Raw genomic sequence first — 15,341 nt, forward strand, 5'->3', positions numbered from 1 at the left:
GGAGGGATGAAGCTGTGCCAGAAAACGTCCAGTCGTGTTTTGAATTTTCCATACATTTGTCTGTATAGCGAACTGCTACTAAAAATAGTTCGCGGGAAAAAAATACAGACAAATGTATGGAAAGTTCAAAACACGACTGGACGCTTTCTGGCACAGCTACATCCCTCTAAATTTTTTCTTAAAATCCTTTTACTTGTGCTAAAAGTTTCCAATTCATGAATTTTTTAGAAGCGATGTTTTATGAAAGTTATTTGACATCGGATTTCCATACAAACACTGTTATTTCAGACGTGTTTGCCTACTCGTCAAAATGGCGTCGAAAACCGTGATAAGGCCTATTAAAACTCGACCATACACGGTCCGTGGATGATATTGTACTTACACAGCAAAGGAAAATAATAAATTTACTTTTATCATTTAGTGGAATGTCTTTCAGGCTTTGTATTCAATTTTGATGGCGGAGAGAAGTACTAAGGGCGCGAATGAAGATCAATGAATAACTTCACAGGTATATACACTGGCGCACCCTTGATAATGAACTACTTGTATAAAAACATCAGGTAACACCCTGAAGTTGCGTAACCTATGATAAACTCGTTTATATCATATTGTTGACTTTGGCATTGACGATATTTACACAATACTTATCACCTGTCGCAAGAGAACAATATTTCAAAGATTTCTTCGACAGAAATTTCAATCTTACGGTCAAATGTAAAAAAGATCGGTATACAAGGCTTACAGAAATGGATTTCAAATAACGTACTTATACACCGTAAAAGGCGACATTTTCTCGATGCCTACTGCGTGAAAGGTAACATTTAGAGCCCTGCCATTGAATATTCGTGTATCCGCCCCATCTAGCTGCAGAACTGCACGACAGTTTCATCCACTCTGCAAACATAAATAAGACACAAGGCAGACATTAAAAGTTGTTCAGTATTATAGGATTACCATCCGGTGGGAATGTCAATCGATTTTAAGGAAATCGTTTTCGGCACGTAATTGCTAACACTTTGGAGACTACATATGAATAATGCACGAAGTAAGTCGCTTTGACAGGTTGTCATCCAAGGCAAACCCACTCAGTTTGCTTAAACATTTATATATGCATGCAGAAATAACAGTAGAACGTGTTCACGTGCCAACTGCGTTATAAATACTTTTTTTTTTCTTGTCTGTTATCTTTGTCAACTATGCGGACAGTTAGCTGATGTGGCCAACTTCTCTGTGATACGTTTTTGATAGAAACCGATTATTATAACTTTTACCTGAAGTATAGTACCGCTACGTGCTCAATCAAACCCACAGTTATTTTCAACATAAAAGCCAATACAACTGCACGCTAAATGGAAAGTGGTAGTTTAGTATATTTCATTAGGAACTTCATATTTTTTTTTAATTAGTAATTTCCGAGGTATCTTTTAGTGATAAACTGAGTTGATTTATCTGGTTATCAGTCACTGGCTCAGTTCAAAGACAAAACTGGCGTCAGCACCGGATAGTCGACCAAACTGTTTTTCGTTGCATCAACCACAAAACATACTATCAATACCAGATTTTTCAAGTATTTGAAAGCTTTAAAATAGGTTGGAGAGAGATCCCTGATGAGATTAGGAAGCCCACTGCCACCAATCTAAGTGACACTTGATAACACACGGTCCTTGAGTAATATAATCATGGCCAGATCTGCGTTGTTCAGTAGCATGCGCTCATAGTTTTACTTTATTTCTCAAAATGTTTTTTCCAACATTACTTGCTTCCTATTAGTCAGCTTCTGGAATGAGTAATCGCACGATCTGCGTGGCTCCAATTAGTAAAGTAACATATTATTCCGTGTCCTGTTTTAGTCCTCAATAGTGCATACAACTCAGTAGAATCATTACTCCTTTTAACTTGCCCCAAATCTCAGTTCCTACATCTTTGCACAATTCATTTTTGTTTCCATCTTGCTGGTTTCTGTAGCATAACTGACGTACATGACTCAATTTTGTGAAAGAATTAAAGGGCTTGATCTAAAATTGAAATATTTGAGTAAAATAGTTGGCAATTTTCCTGTAATCTGCCCCAAGTAAGTGCTATTTTACCATGGTAGTTAATTATATATCATGTACAAATAACAGTTATGTATTTATTTTTGGATCTATAAAGTTGAAATTTCAGGAATTAAATTCTTTGATTTAGGCCGGAAAACCAAAATCTGAACTAAATAAACATGGATCCATCTTTCCAATATTACAACGAGTCGGTGTTCCAAATTAGACCTATTTTGGCGCAAGTTGGATTTCCTCCCCCTCCCCCCTCCAATTAAAAGTCTATAGAGTCTATTAACAAATTATAAATTGTTATAAAAAGGAAAACAATCAGTAAAAAATTCAAAGGCAAAGCAAACTGTTTTACAACGCTGCGTGAGAAACTTCATTTGTGTGAGTTTAACTTTATCAAGCGATGTGAAGTGCAATCGGAAAGAAACGGCGGCCAAATGTGTCTCTTGGACTGCCATCCAATCAAAGCCTTGTTTTTTAGTTGTTTGATATTTAACGCACGTGCGTCATCAACAACAACAATAAGGAACAAGCACGTCCACTCTTAATTTCTCTAAATATGTTTTGAGTTTCATCCCAGGTTACACGACGCGCGAATTGTGAAACTTAAACATACATTTGCTGCCTCAACCAACTGAATTTTGAGTTTTCCATTTAAATGATAGTAAATTGTTTACTAACAATAGATTCTGTGAAATGTCAATATTGCCCGATTGGACAAAAATTGAGGTATTCGGGTGATACAAAGAAATATTGCATAAATATGGATGTGTAATAGTGATTGGCTGATATTATAGGTCGAAGAATTATTAATGCTTAGCTTAAATGTTTCTGTCTCAGTCGAATCAGGGTGTGTACTGCACGAAAAAATGGATTTGCTCTTTTTTTGATCCGTATCAAAGATGAGGTCAAATATAATAACATTTTTGACAACACTTTTGATGTGCATCAAATATGTGACGCCTTTGCATATACCTTTGACTCGAATCAAAAGTGAGTTCAAGTGTATTAACAACTTTGACCATACCTTTGACGCGCGTCAAATTGAAATCAAACAACTTTGACTCCGTCTATGACGCACATCAAAGGTGGATCAAATATATGATATCTTTGATTCGAAACAAATTTGACTCCACCGTGAATCAGATGCGGCCTTTGCCACCTTTGATTCGAATCAAAGGTAATCAAAGGCGGCCTTTGACAATCTTTGACCACACATTTGATGTGCGCAAAAACGTTTTTTCGACGACCAACAAGACAGGAATCAGCCAGTTTAGCAGTGCCGTGTTAATCTGACAAACCTGATCAACAAACTCTTGGCAATGTCCGTTTTTGTGCTTTGCGCTGTTTCCATTGGTAAGCAATTTTCTGTCTTTAAACAGTAAACAGTAACGAAAGATACAGGAATCGGTCGCTAAACATAATCATTACTAGACAGTGCTGCGTCTGTTATAAGGGTGAAATAGTGCAATTTCAGTAGTTTTGTTAGTCTCAGAAAACATGCCGCACTATCAAATAGATGCGGAAGCATATTATATATAGTAAAGAAAATTAATTAAACATGTTTGTGTAAAATGAAAAGATGAATAGTTGAATTACCAAATTGTAGCGGATTTCTTTTTTTCTCCTGAGATTGCTTGCGTGCTACGACAATTATACAAGGGCACAGTGCCAATTAATTTTAAGAACTTGTCGACTGGTTTGTTTTCTGTACGCAGGTAAACTTTGAAACTTGAAAAAGAACACTGTCACTTTCTTCAATGGCTCGTAAGTTTTGAATGAAGGCAAAAAATTAAAATTCGAAGACAATCGTTGGGTGTAAAATTATCGATCTGCCAACATTCACACCAAATTTGAGCTAAAACAGTGGGAAAATCGCTGAATCCGAACTCTTAAAACCTGCGTTCGATTTCTTGAAAATCTGGTTTCGAGAAAAAGGAAAGATAGATCCAGAGACGGTTTTTTTTTTGGTCTAACTGGATTAAACCCCAAAGGTTAAGGGATAGTTACTCGTGGCTTGATGGAAAGAAGTTTCAGGCATTACTAAAATGGGAGAAAACATGCTGAAACCAGCCTCTACTGTTCTACGTTAATTAATTGATGAAGACTGACACGAGGGCATACATGCATGTATTTTGGAATTTCACTTACAAGTTTAAAACCTTCTTCCGAGTTTTCACATTTCTCTAGCTTCGGTTTAGTGTGAATGAATTAAAGTATTCGTTATATTAACTCCGTTGAGGCTGATTTTCGTTACGGGAATTAACCTTTGCGAAGACCACGGAGCAACAGAGCGCGAAAACAGAGAATTTTACACTCGAGAAAATGTCCAAGCGAAGAACCGGAAGACGACCGAAGTACAATATTATGTGCGTTTTCCTTTCATAGCTTGTATCCGCTCTGGTTATTTATTTCTAAGGAGAACGGAGATAATTTTGTTATTGTTAGATTTTACCACAAGTTTAGGAATATTGTGGATAAATCAATTAGATACATGTTTTCCAGAATTTTCAGACATGATTTTGTTGAGATGAAACTCAACCTCTTTGACTGGATTATGCTGTGGGAGTTGGTTCTTGCCTTTTGAGTCTGTGTGACAATTAAAACGAAAGCTACTGACCGCCGACCAGTTAGCTCAGTTGATTGAGCATCGGACTACCGTACCGTGAGGTCGAGGGTTCAACCACCACTCAGGGTCTTTAAACTGACTGAGGAGAAAGAACGGCCTTTGTAATGACATCTTCAAATGGTTAGACTTTCTAGTCTTCTCAGATAAGGACGATAAACCATAGGACCCGTCTCACAACACTTCAATGTTCATAACCCTGTGAGACGTTAAAGAACACAGACACTAATTATAATCGCAAAGAGTAGGGCATGGAGTTCCCGGTGTGCTGGTCGGGTCTTTGTGTCTTTGTGGTCTTTGGGTAAGATGAGGTCGCTAATGGACATATGCTGATGTAAACCGCATTTGAATATATATAAATAGAAGATGCAGTACATAAATGAATTACCATTACCATTAGTATACCTTTGAAATAAGGTGCCATTTCTTTCTGTCATGTTTTTACAGGAAATGGCCTCAAGTGCTACAGCTGCTCATCTACAAACAGTTGGGACGAATGTGACAAGAACAGGAACGAGACAACTTGTCCCCCTGGATTTGATAGCTGTTTCAAGGGCGACATAACTGGCAAGAGGGCCGGCAAAGATTTCAAAGGATTCGGCAAAAGCTGCACGCAGAAACAACTGTGCGACAAGGCGGATGACTTTTGCAAGTTAATTGCCACAAATTATGGATTGACAGACTACAAGTGCGAAAGCGAATGCTGCAGCACTGATCTGTGCAATGGAGCGAAATTCCAAATGGTCAGCGCCATCATGCTGTTAGCATGCGCTCTGGTAGCGTGTATTCTTTAATTTGCCCAATCTCGTACCCAGAGTCTTCAGGCTTTTTGGTCAGCGGGGCAACGCCGGGAAGACTCTGGGGACATCGAATTTTATTACCGCAGGATTTCTGCGGTAAAACAATGGAAACCGTTACGGGACAGCCAATCAAAAAAATTGACTTTTTTCGATGTCCCCAGAGTCTTCCCGGCGTTGCCCCGCTGACCAAAAAGCCTGAAGACTCTGGGTACGAGATTGTAATTTGCCAACCCTCAACTTCTCAGAAAAGTGGTTCAGTAGAAATACAAAACATACCATGATGTAATTCCAGTTTATTCAATGCAACTGAATAATGTAACTTTTTGTGGTAAGAGCTTTAATAAAATAGTTTTCAAAGAAATGTTTTTTGGTTTTTGTTTTATACATACCTCTTCCAGTACTAACCGAGTTCGAGGACCGTACTGTAGGTTACGGACCGAGTTTTTTCGCGCTAGGGCCACAAATCAATTACAGGAAAAAACGAGGATCCGTAACTAAGTGCACGGACCTAGAAAACGAGGTTTATTTATTTATTTACTTATTTATTTGGTTTAAATGGAGATCTGTATAAAATAATAAGAATAAATAATCAAATATAGAAATGAAAGCAAAAGTCATTCAAAGAGTTCATGAAGGTGAGAAATTAACTAAGGTGATTCCAGGATTTGGCGGCATTGTACTTAAAAGATGTTTGAAATTTAGTAGTCTTGGCAAGAGGCAGGCGAATAAGGTCTTTGTTCCTAGTGTTGTAGTTATGGATCTGCTCCGAGGAGGTTAGTAAGAAATTTATTATATCTCTGAGGTTAATCGGTAGAATCGGGCGCGCGAGAAAAGAAACTTTCAAATTTAAGCGGCCGTACAGTAATATACTCGTTATAATTCATTGCTGGTCTAACATGTAATATCATGTTAGCTTTTGCACAACTAATAAGTAATATTTATACATTTTATTGCACATACGTACTTTTTTATAATTACTTCTTAAGTAATTTTTCTAATTAATGTAAACTTTCTTTTCACTACTCTATAAGATATTTTTATTTATTTTATGGCGCATTTGATTATATCAATATAGATACTTGCGCGTTATAATTTTTAAATTATTCAACAAATGTAACGAATGTCCAGGTTCACATTTTACTAAATACTCGACTTTTCTTGAGGATAACTTCAATTTCGATAGGATACCATGCACAACTGATTAAAGCTTGAGGATATTGCGTTTACTGACATCGATGCGGTGAAGTCTTTGCTGTCCAAGACCTATAATTTGATGTCATCAGCCTTAGAAAAAGGAGCATTGCAAGCTGAGATAGCCTTTCTCAGAGTCCAATGAGGATATGCAGTGTACCACAGCACACATAGAACCACACAGAATCGTACCATTTTGTCATTTAGGTATAAACGTCTCCATTGCATTGTATAGTTTATACTAGGGGACTGGTTACGAGTATAGAGGACGTGGGTTGATGAGTGCTTTCATGCGAAACTGAGGACTCCACCCTGGGTGCGCATGCGTCATGCTTTTTTAAGCTGTAGGATATTGAGATAGTGTAAGCTTCCGAAACCTTCTATAAGCCTAGTTGAAATGGAAGTCCTTTTAATATCTCCAGAAAACTTATCTCCATGAAAACAAGGGGTGCAATGTTCTTTTACAGTCATATCCAACTCGTTGACAGAACAGACCCAAGAGAAAGAGCATTATCTTGGGTCAGACATGGTCCGCCATATGCTGGGACATTGGCCCGGACATATCTATAATTTTTTGTGTGTCAAATCAATGAAGAAAGAAGAGCAATTTCTCTATGGCATTGCGTAAATTTTAAAACATGAAGAAATGTCTTGAATTACGCGAAAGCATGGAAGGGCAGAAAAGGAGGACAGCATGCGTAGTCAAATTGACATTTAAAAATGTCGGAAAATCTAAAAGATTTGTATGGAAACGAAATAAAATTAAATAAATCCTTTAACCAGAAAGTGAATCCGTGCCTGCGAACATCTCTTCTTTATTGTAACATAAGGTGGAAGCTTTGAACGCATCCGCTTGGTTCCCCGATATAAAATGTTTTCGGCATACACATGCGCTACTCGATACTTCCATATATAAATACACTAAATTGCAGGAAAATCATAAAATTCAAGGTTAAAAATACTAGTCACAAAACGTAATCCGCGAAGTGCGAACAACTTGCAAAAAGAAAACTAATAACAATAGTAATATTAATAATAATAATAATAATAATAATAATAATAATAATAATAATAATAATAATAATAATAATAATAATAATAGAAAAACATGAAGGAAATTCTTCGTAATGTTTTATTTAAGCTATAATTGATTGAATTTAATTGTTTGTAACATGGTTATGCCCATTAGTAGCAAGGAGAATTGGGCAAATGGGGGAACAACTGAACAAACCAGAAACGCAAACGGACGCCCAAGCGAACGAACAACAGGGTGAGCAAACGGATAGCGGAATAATCGAGTCAACGATCAAGGTTCCACTGAGCGCTCACCGGTGAAAACGAACGAACGAAAAACCCGAGTGAACGAACTTGCGAAAACAAATAAGCAGCTGAACGACCGAGTGGACAACTCTTTCGTTTGCAATCATTTAAGGTCGGCACACACGAAGGGACAAGTCCCCGCGACTAGTGTCCGCGACAAGTCCCGGAGTCCCCTCGTGTGAATTACCCAATTTCATCAAAACATTTAGTCGCAGAGACCAAGATTTGGTTCGTGGGACAAGTTCCTGGGACTTGTCCCCTCAAATTATGCTTGTCCCTGCCTGTGAACTGTTCATGGACAAGTCCCTGAGACTAAATGAAAATAAACCAATAGTTAATCAGTATTTTAGGTCGCATTACCCCTTACGAACTCTTTTTTTTCAAGATGGCGGCCGACGGTGAGGTTAAGTTTTGTTTGTATTAAGGACCTTGTTTGAAAAGCTGCTGTTTTTCTGTTCTGAATCAGTAGTATACCGAACTCTAAGGAAAATAAAAACATTTTCGAAATTATAAATGACTGACTAATTTTATAGATCGACAATGTGCTGCCTTTATTGACGGGTACGTGTATTTCAATGTTCAGCGGTTTTAAAGTTTAATAACTTCGGTTTTCACTGTTCAGCACCGCTCCCAATCTCGTACCCAGAGTCCTCAGGCTCTTTGGCCTGCGGTTGGTCGCCAGGAGAGACTCTGGGGTAATGGAATTTATTTACCAAAGGATTTCTGCGGTAAAACAATAGAAGCCGTTACGGAGCTAAAACAGAGCAGCCAATCCAAAAATTTTATTTTTTTCGAATTCTCCAGAGTCTCTCCTGGGGCCCACCCGCTGACCAAAAAGCCTGAGGACTCTGGGTACGAGATTGGACCGCTCCCAGTTTTCGACTCTACGTTTCTCTTAAATTTAGTGAAAGCACCCTAAATTTTGGTATTTCGATGTGTAACAGGTCCGCCTGTAAACCCTTCAAGGGACTTGTCCCCGCAACTTGTCCTATCGTGTAAACCCTACAGCGGACAAGTCCCTGAAACAAGTCCCTGCGACTAGTCCCCTCGTGTGTGCCGACCTTAAGCGTTTAAAAGGATCGATTTTCTGATATTTAATTGCAAACTTAAAAGCACATATCCTTGGGAATCAACCTCGTCCCCAGGTATTTTCCCTTGTAAATTAGGGAAGGTGGGGAAATCGGAAAGCAAGAAAGAGTGAGAAAATCGCAAAAAAAAAAAAAAAAAAAACTCACCTCGTGTTTACTTTCTCCATTTCATTTTCTCTCGCAAAGGCAGCGTCAGAAACCTTTGGTCACGTGGCAATATGGCGCGAAAGCACATTGTAACGTGGCGATAAGGGCAAAAAGAAAAAAAAAATAAATATATATATATGTTTTATGCCTGGGCCAAAACCCGAGGAGGCATAATAGCAGTCCGTGCGTGTTTAGGAAGATTCTGAATCAGTGAAATCTGATATTTTTTGGTTTGGTAATGCGGGAAAATATCTCGATTTGAAGAAACTAGGCGCGCAAGGTGGTACCGGTTAATTTTCAGCAAGCGCGCAAGGTGGTAGCGGGTGATTGTTTAGTTTGCTCGCAAGATAACTCTTTTATGCAAATTTGGCGAGATCGATGCATTTACACGCAGCCAAACTGAATGTGGGAATGTGCGCTTGATTGTAGTCAAAAGTCAGAAAGATTAGCGTGGAAATGTATCGAAAGCTGCAAAATAAAAAAGGCGTGTATTTAGCTTGTAAAATAGCGAGAATAAACACATCAAGGCAAGTACTAAATAAGTATGCATTAATTCACTGTTGATTTACGGGTTTTGATTTCCTTTGAGTTATTCTTTACTAAACCTGTCAGCGAATGCTCTTTGTCTTTTTGAAGTTTACTTTCTATGAATTTCAGCTGTAAAATAAAGCTGCAGAAATAGCACAATTAAGTTTCAACGATTTTATAGCTATCCGTTTAAAATTAATTTAAGTGAGCTGTTTGGCGGTTCACGCCACGGAATTCGTTCGAAGTTCAATTCAATTCAATTCAATTCAATTTTATTTAAACTTGTTTGAACGAAGTACAATATATTTTATAGTAAGAAAAAATTAAACATGCAGAGCAATTTTTTGAATGATTTTACCTTCTACGGAAGAAGTGCGTGGTGGCCAAAGGAGCAAGGCTTTCGTGTTGGCCACTACCTCTGTGCAGTTAAATAAAATAGGGGTAAGTAGAATTTATAACACTGGTTGAAGAGCTCTGCTAGTTAATTTAGGCTTGGATGAGGAAAATACATCAGTAAGGAAAAAAGTGTTTACAACAAATACATAAGTATATACATAAGAGGAAAATACATCAGTAACGTAAAAAGTGTTTACAGCAAATACATAAGTATATAGTATACGTTAAATGAAACGAATAATAATAATAAGTCGTTTGGCTTACTTGAACCATTGACTACCCACTCTAAACTTTTTCCGAGTCGTTCAAACGTTTTGGTCCGACCCGTTCGAAATTTTTTACGAGCCGTTCGAACGGTTTGGTTACCCGTTCGGAATTTTTTCTGAGCCGTTCGAACGGTTTGGCTACCCCCCCCCCCCCCCGGAGGGGGGGGGTACTCTCCTATATGGGCTATACGGGGACGTGCCGCTGGATAGGGTATGGTTTTTGGCTCCTCTGTCCTGAACAGGGTATATAATTTCAAGCGTGTCCGTCCCGGACCCGCCCTAGACAGGGTATGGTTGCAAGACTGTCGTCGAGTATTTGGCAATCCGAAATCAGAGACGTTAGTCTGCATTTATTTTAATGAACAATACTTCACGTCAATTGAGTTTCCACTTAAGGTTCACCGCTGTTAACGCGAAATTTTGGAATTTTCGCCATCACTTCTAGGAAGTGTATTATTTTATCTGTTGTAATTGGTATTCGCGTTTCAATGCGAGGAACATCACGTCCGGTAAGTGACAGTGGGCCTTTAAATGTTATTACTATTGCCAATAAACACTTGTGTAACACAAGAGCTAGATGTTGTCCTCTGTCCTAAATAGGGTCTTAAAATTGAGGACATTGTCCTACACAGGGTAGGTATTTAAGGTTATTTTCGTCCCAAACAGGGTCAGGGTTTCAAACCCCCAGCGGCACCCCTACACCCAAAGATGGGTCAAGTGCCCCCCCCCCCCCCCCGGGAAGGGGGGGGGGGGCTACCCGTTCGGAATCACGGCTCAATAACCCGTTCGAACGTTCAGTCGAACCCGCCGTTTCAAACGGCTTGGTGACCTCTTTGTGACCCGTTCGGCAACCGTTCGTTTTACCGGTTTACGGAAAGCCTTTAGTGTACGTTTTCCCTGTGGAAGGTCACATATTGAATATGATTGTCATAGATTTCATTATCAGATTTACAAAGCAATATGTTTACTATTTCTATGAATATTAACTTAAACAGTCTATATTCAATACAAATAATCAAAACCGGGCAGCTCTAGTTATTAATGAATTGTTACTTGTTTTCTGTATGTTTAAGTGACAAGGAAAATATTTAACCCCTCAAGATTTCAGCTCGTTACTCCGTTACTCGTTGTAGTAACATCCTAAGGATTTTATGATAGAGTTAATTGAACGCCCGACTAAACGTTTGCTGCAAAACGTCCAGGATCGGAAAAACGTCATACTGCGGCCGGACTGAAAATGAGTGATCAAAGGCATAATTCCATTTTTTCAACCGTTTCGTCTCGTAGGGTTCTAATTCCTGTCCATTGACCCAAACATTTTCCCTGTAGTCACATACGACATACAGCTACTTTGTTACTTTGTTAACTCGTGAATGTGCGCATGCGCAATGAACGAGTTATCGCGATGAGGGAATTTCACTCTGTGGGGAGGGAGTGGAGACCGTTGTTCGTTTTCAGGCATGCGCATTGAATGAGTTATTGTAATGTAGGGAATTTCACTCGGACTGCTGGTCGTAAACTTAAAAATTCTCCAATTTTCGCGTTTTTGGAAGGAAAACACACATTTTGGAAACGTAAAATCGACAGGGCCGTAGCTAGCATGAGGCAAGACGAGGCAGTTCCCTCGTCTTGATTTTGGCCTTTTTTTTCTTTTTGGAAGAAACGTTTAATTGAGAAAATAATCCCTAGAAAAAATTGGATTGGTTAAGATAAAACCAGCTAATATAAGGTGGATGAATTGAAGGGAAAAGCATTTTAATGAGGTTAATTCGTTTCATGTGAACTATGAGTAGCGGTTTTTCAAATGATGTAAGGTTACAGGGGCCATTAGGAAGACATAACCGTGACAGGCCGCGTGACTTCAAAGGTCACCATTATTCCCGTATCTTATCTGCCATGGCTGAGAGCCGGTGTGGCAGCATTCTTTACTTATACAACTGTCGTAAAAGAACAAAATGTCGTTTGCTGTGCTGGCAATCGATTTATTGCAAACACTATAATACATGTATTGAACATTTCAGCGAAAAGAAAATGTAAAAGAATAGATTTTAAAAGATTTGTTGATCAAGCCTTTCTCATTTGTAATGGCTCTTAAAAGAGCCGTTTGCACTTGGTTGGCGTGAGAGAGGCATTTCAAAACTTTTGACGGAGCTCGCACAGGTTTGCCTCTAGAACATCCATACAGTCTACCATTGAGGTGATGTTGTCTCTCAGGCCACAGACGGATTGCCTCAGCTTTCAGTAAAGAGTAAACGACGGGCAATTTAAAACTTTCACTTTTCTAACTGTTAAGGGGGAAGTTTACTACTCTTAATCGTGAAAGTTAGTGACTTCTTAGTCCTACAAGTATATAAGAGATGGCAACATTATGACATGGCTGTATCAAAGTTGAAGAACAAATTAAGCAAGAGTGTATCGAAACAGATAATTGATAAGACTTCTCCTAATTATCTACAGTATAAAATCCATAAACGTTGGCTACTCTCGTGGATTCATTTTATTGTTATAATACGTGTTACAACATTTCAATGCTTTAAAATGCAGATGGTCATTAACTTGGCACCAGTATCGCTAAGCAATAAAAAAGTGAACTTCTACACTTGCCCAAGATTGAGTTTTCTGAAGAAAAATGCCACGGAAAATGCTTCCAAGAGCATTTCTGAGCCTCTAGATTTCAAAATTTTCTGGGAGGGGGCATGCCCCCACACCCCCCTAGCGGCTCGCGCCTTCGGCGCTCGAAAGTTGCCTCGTCTTGTTCCGAACTCTGGCTACGGCCCTGATCGAACGAAGAACTTCTAAGGAATGCTTGACAGTTTCAACAGCGGAAATCAAGCATTAACGGCAAAGAAATTTTTCTTCGATTTGTGGGGGTTTTATGAACGAATGTTACTCAGAAACCAGGAACGGGGAACCGGGAACGGAGAACGGGAAACCTCGGAAATCTCTATAAGAATTCAAAATAGGCTATTTAATGCGACTTAAAGAGCGCCTTTAAGGTTTATCTTAGATTTTTTGGCAGATATTCAGGGTTAAGTTTCATAACAGGTGTGATTGTCAGTAAAAATCAAAGAAATCGTGGTCACGGTCAAAAAATCGATTTGTCAGTTTGAAGCCTAGGTAAGTAACTGAAGGATATACCGTCATTGTTTTTAAATATTCCATATAACGACAGAAAACCACGAAAAACGGTCACCCTACGGAAAGCTCGGATTTCACCTCACGAGAACTCGAAATTTTTCACTTTTCAGCTTCTCGCTACAACTCCATAGCGCGTATAAGAGAACAATGCAATATTTGCTTTTCGTGGGAAGTTACTTCCGATTGGCTATCGAAGGCTGATAAAGCTTCTCATCCTTAATAAAACTAATTTTAATTGTTCGAGGTTGTATTGCTATTCAGATATTTTCTGTTTCTTCAGCAAGTTAACCGGGGAATCTGGCACATCGTTAAGTAAGATATTCAGTTTAGAATGACTCATTTTAAATCAACGGATGTAAATATCTGTTTGGTAGCCAAGATTGGGGAGCGAGTGAGATTTAATTTTATCTCGTGGTAATTTTGGTGTTTGTTACTTTGTTTTACCTGTGAATACAGTAGTTAACATCAATATATTTTTTAAAACGTTAAAAGAGTTGAACCCTCTTTTTTTATAGAAACTTTGGCTGAGGAGTTTATTTATTCTATTGTGCCTTGATGTAGAGTTGTTGATTTCATAAGCGCTGAATTGTAATTTTATTGAAATTTGATTGGCGCTCGTGCAAAAGTGCTGCTAGATCTTAAACTGCAAACCTAAAAATCAATGACTGAACTGTCTTTTGTTAAAATATCAGAGCATTTGACCCACTACCGGTCAGCTTTTTTCCTCGCTGAGTTTGGATTATGTTAGACTTTTGCGTAATTGAGAAAAGTGTGTCTACTTAATCCGAGCTCATTTCGCTCACAAAATGAGCAGAGATGAAAGTAGTTACTATATCCTGACGAAGAATCAATATATCCAATTATACCTAGGAAAGATCCGCAGCTATGTCAACGTCTGTGTAGCGAGAAGCTGAAAAGTGTAAAATTTCGAGTTCTCGCGAGGTGAAATCCGAGCTTCCCGTAGGGTGACCGTTTTTCGTGGTTTTCTGCCGTATGGAATATTTTAAAAAACTAACTGTATATCGTTTAGTTACTTACCGAGGCTCCAAACCGACAAAGTATGAGCGAAATCGATTATTTGACCGTGGCCACGATTTCTTTGATTTTTACTGACAATCACTCTTAATTCCTGTTATGAAACTTAACCCTGAATGTCTGCCAAAAATTAAAGGTGCTCTTTAAGTTCAACACGATATCCCCGTAAGATTAATGAATAGCATAAATTGATAAAAGGCACAAAAAAGGCACTTGAATTTATGGATATCATAAAATTAGGGTTGATATCTTCCCGTGGTGCTTTGTTGCAGGAGTCCAGAAAGAAAATGGCGGCCGCGAAGCGGAGATTTGCGGCTAAACACAGGAATTGCACCGGCCTGTGATTGGAAGTTAAAAATAGCATTAGTCACACACTACTAACCTCGTATGGACAAGAAATAAGTCAGAAATTAGTCTTCGCAAACTCTAAACGCCTTCTTTCGATAACGTATGTACTTTAAAACGAAACTCCTTCCAGAAAAAAGCCATGATTTTCAATTCGGGAAAATTTTGCCGTGAAAGCTGTTGAAATTGCAACGAAATTGAGCTAAGCTCAAAACACATACCTCTCGCGACTCATAACCGATGAAACCAGTGATTCACGATCGATATTAAGTTCACGTATTTGTTCTTGATCACTTTCTTTTCAATATTTACTTTTCCAGCAACTTCCTGACTCGGTGCGATTCCTGTCGGCAATGCAACCTGATGTGCTTTAAGTATAGGAATTGCACCGAACCGAAAAACCCGATCGCTCGTAT

At 38.7% G+C, this 15,341-nt stretch overlaps 1 protein-coding gene and 1 pseudogene across 1 annotated transcript; one reads left to right on the plus strand and one right to left on the minus strand.

The window, feature by feature from the left end:
• The window catches only part of LOC146453453 (uncharacterized), a 315,682-nt pseudogene that overhangs the window by 91,277 nt on the left and 209,064 nt on the right, over positions 1–15,341 (minus strand).
• LOC146453460 (uncharacterized) lies at positions 3,259–5,465 on the plus strand. Its single transcript, XM_085096645.1, has 2 exons — positions 3,259–3,401; positions 5,119–5,465. Exons 1-2 carry the CDS (start codon positions 3,368–3,370, stop codon positions 5,463–5,465), a joined length of 381 nt encoding a protein of 126 aa, XP_084952771.1. The 5' UTR covers positions 3,259–3,367.

This window comes from Pavona decussata, unplaced genomic scaffold, assembly GCF_977016875.1.
Source record: "Pavona decussata unplaced genomic scaffold, jaPavDecu1.1 SCAFFOLD_330, whole genome shotgun sequence".
NCBI lineage: Eukaryota > Metazoa > Cnidaria > Anthozoa > Scleractinia > Agariciidae > Pavona > Pavona decussata.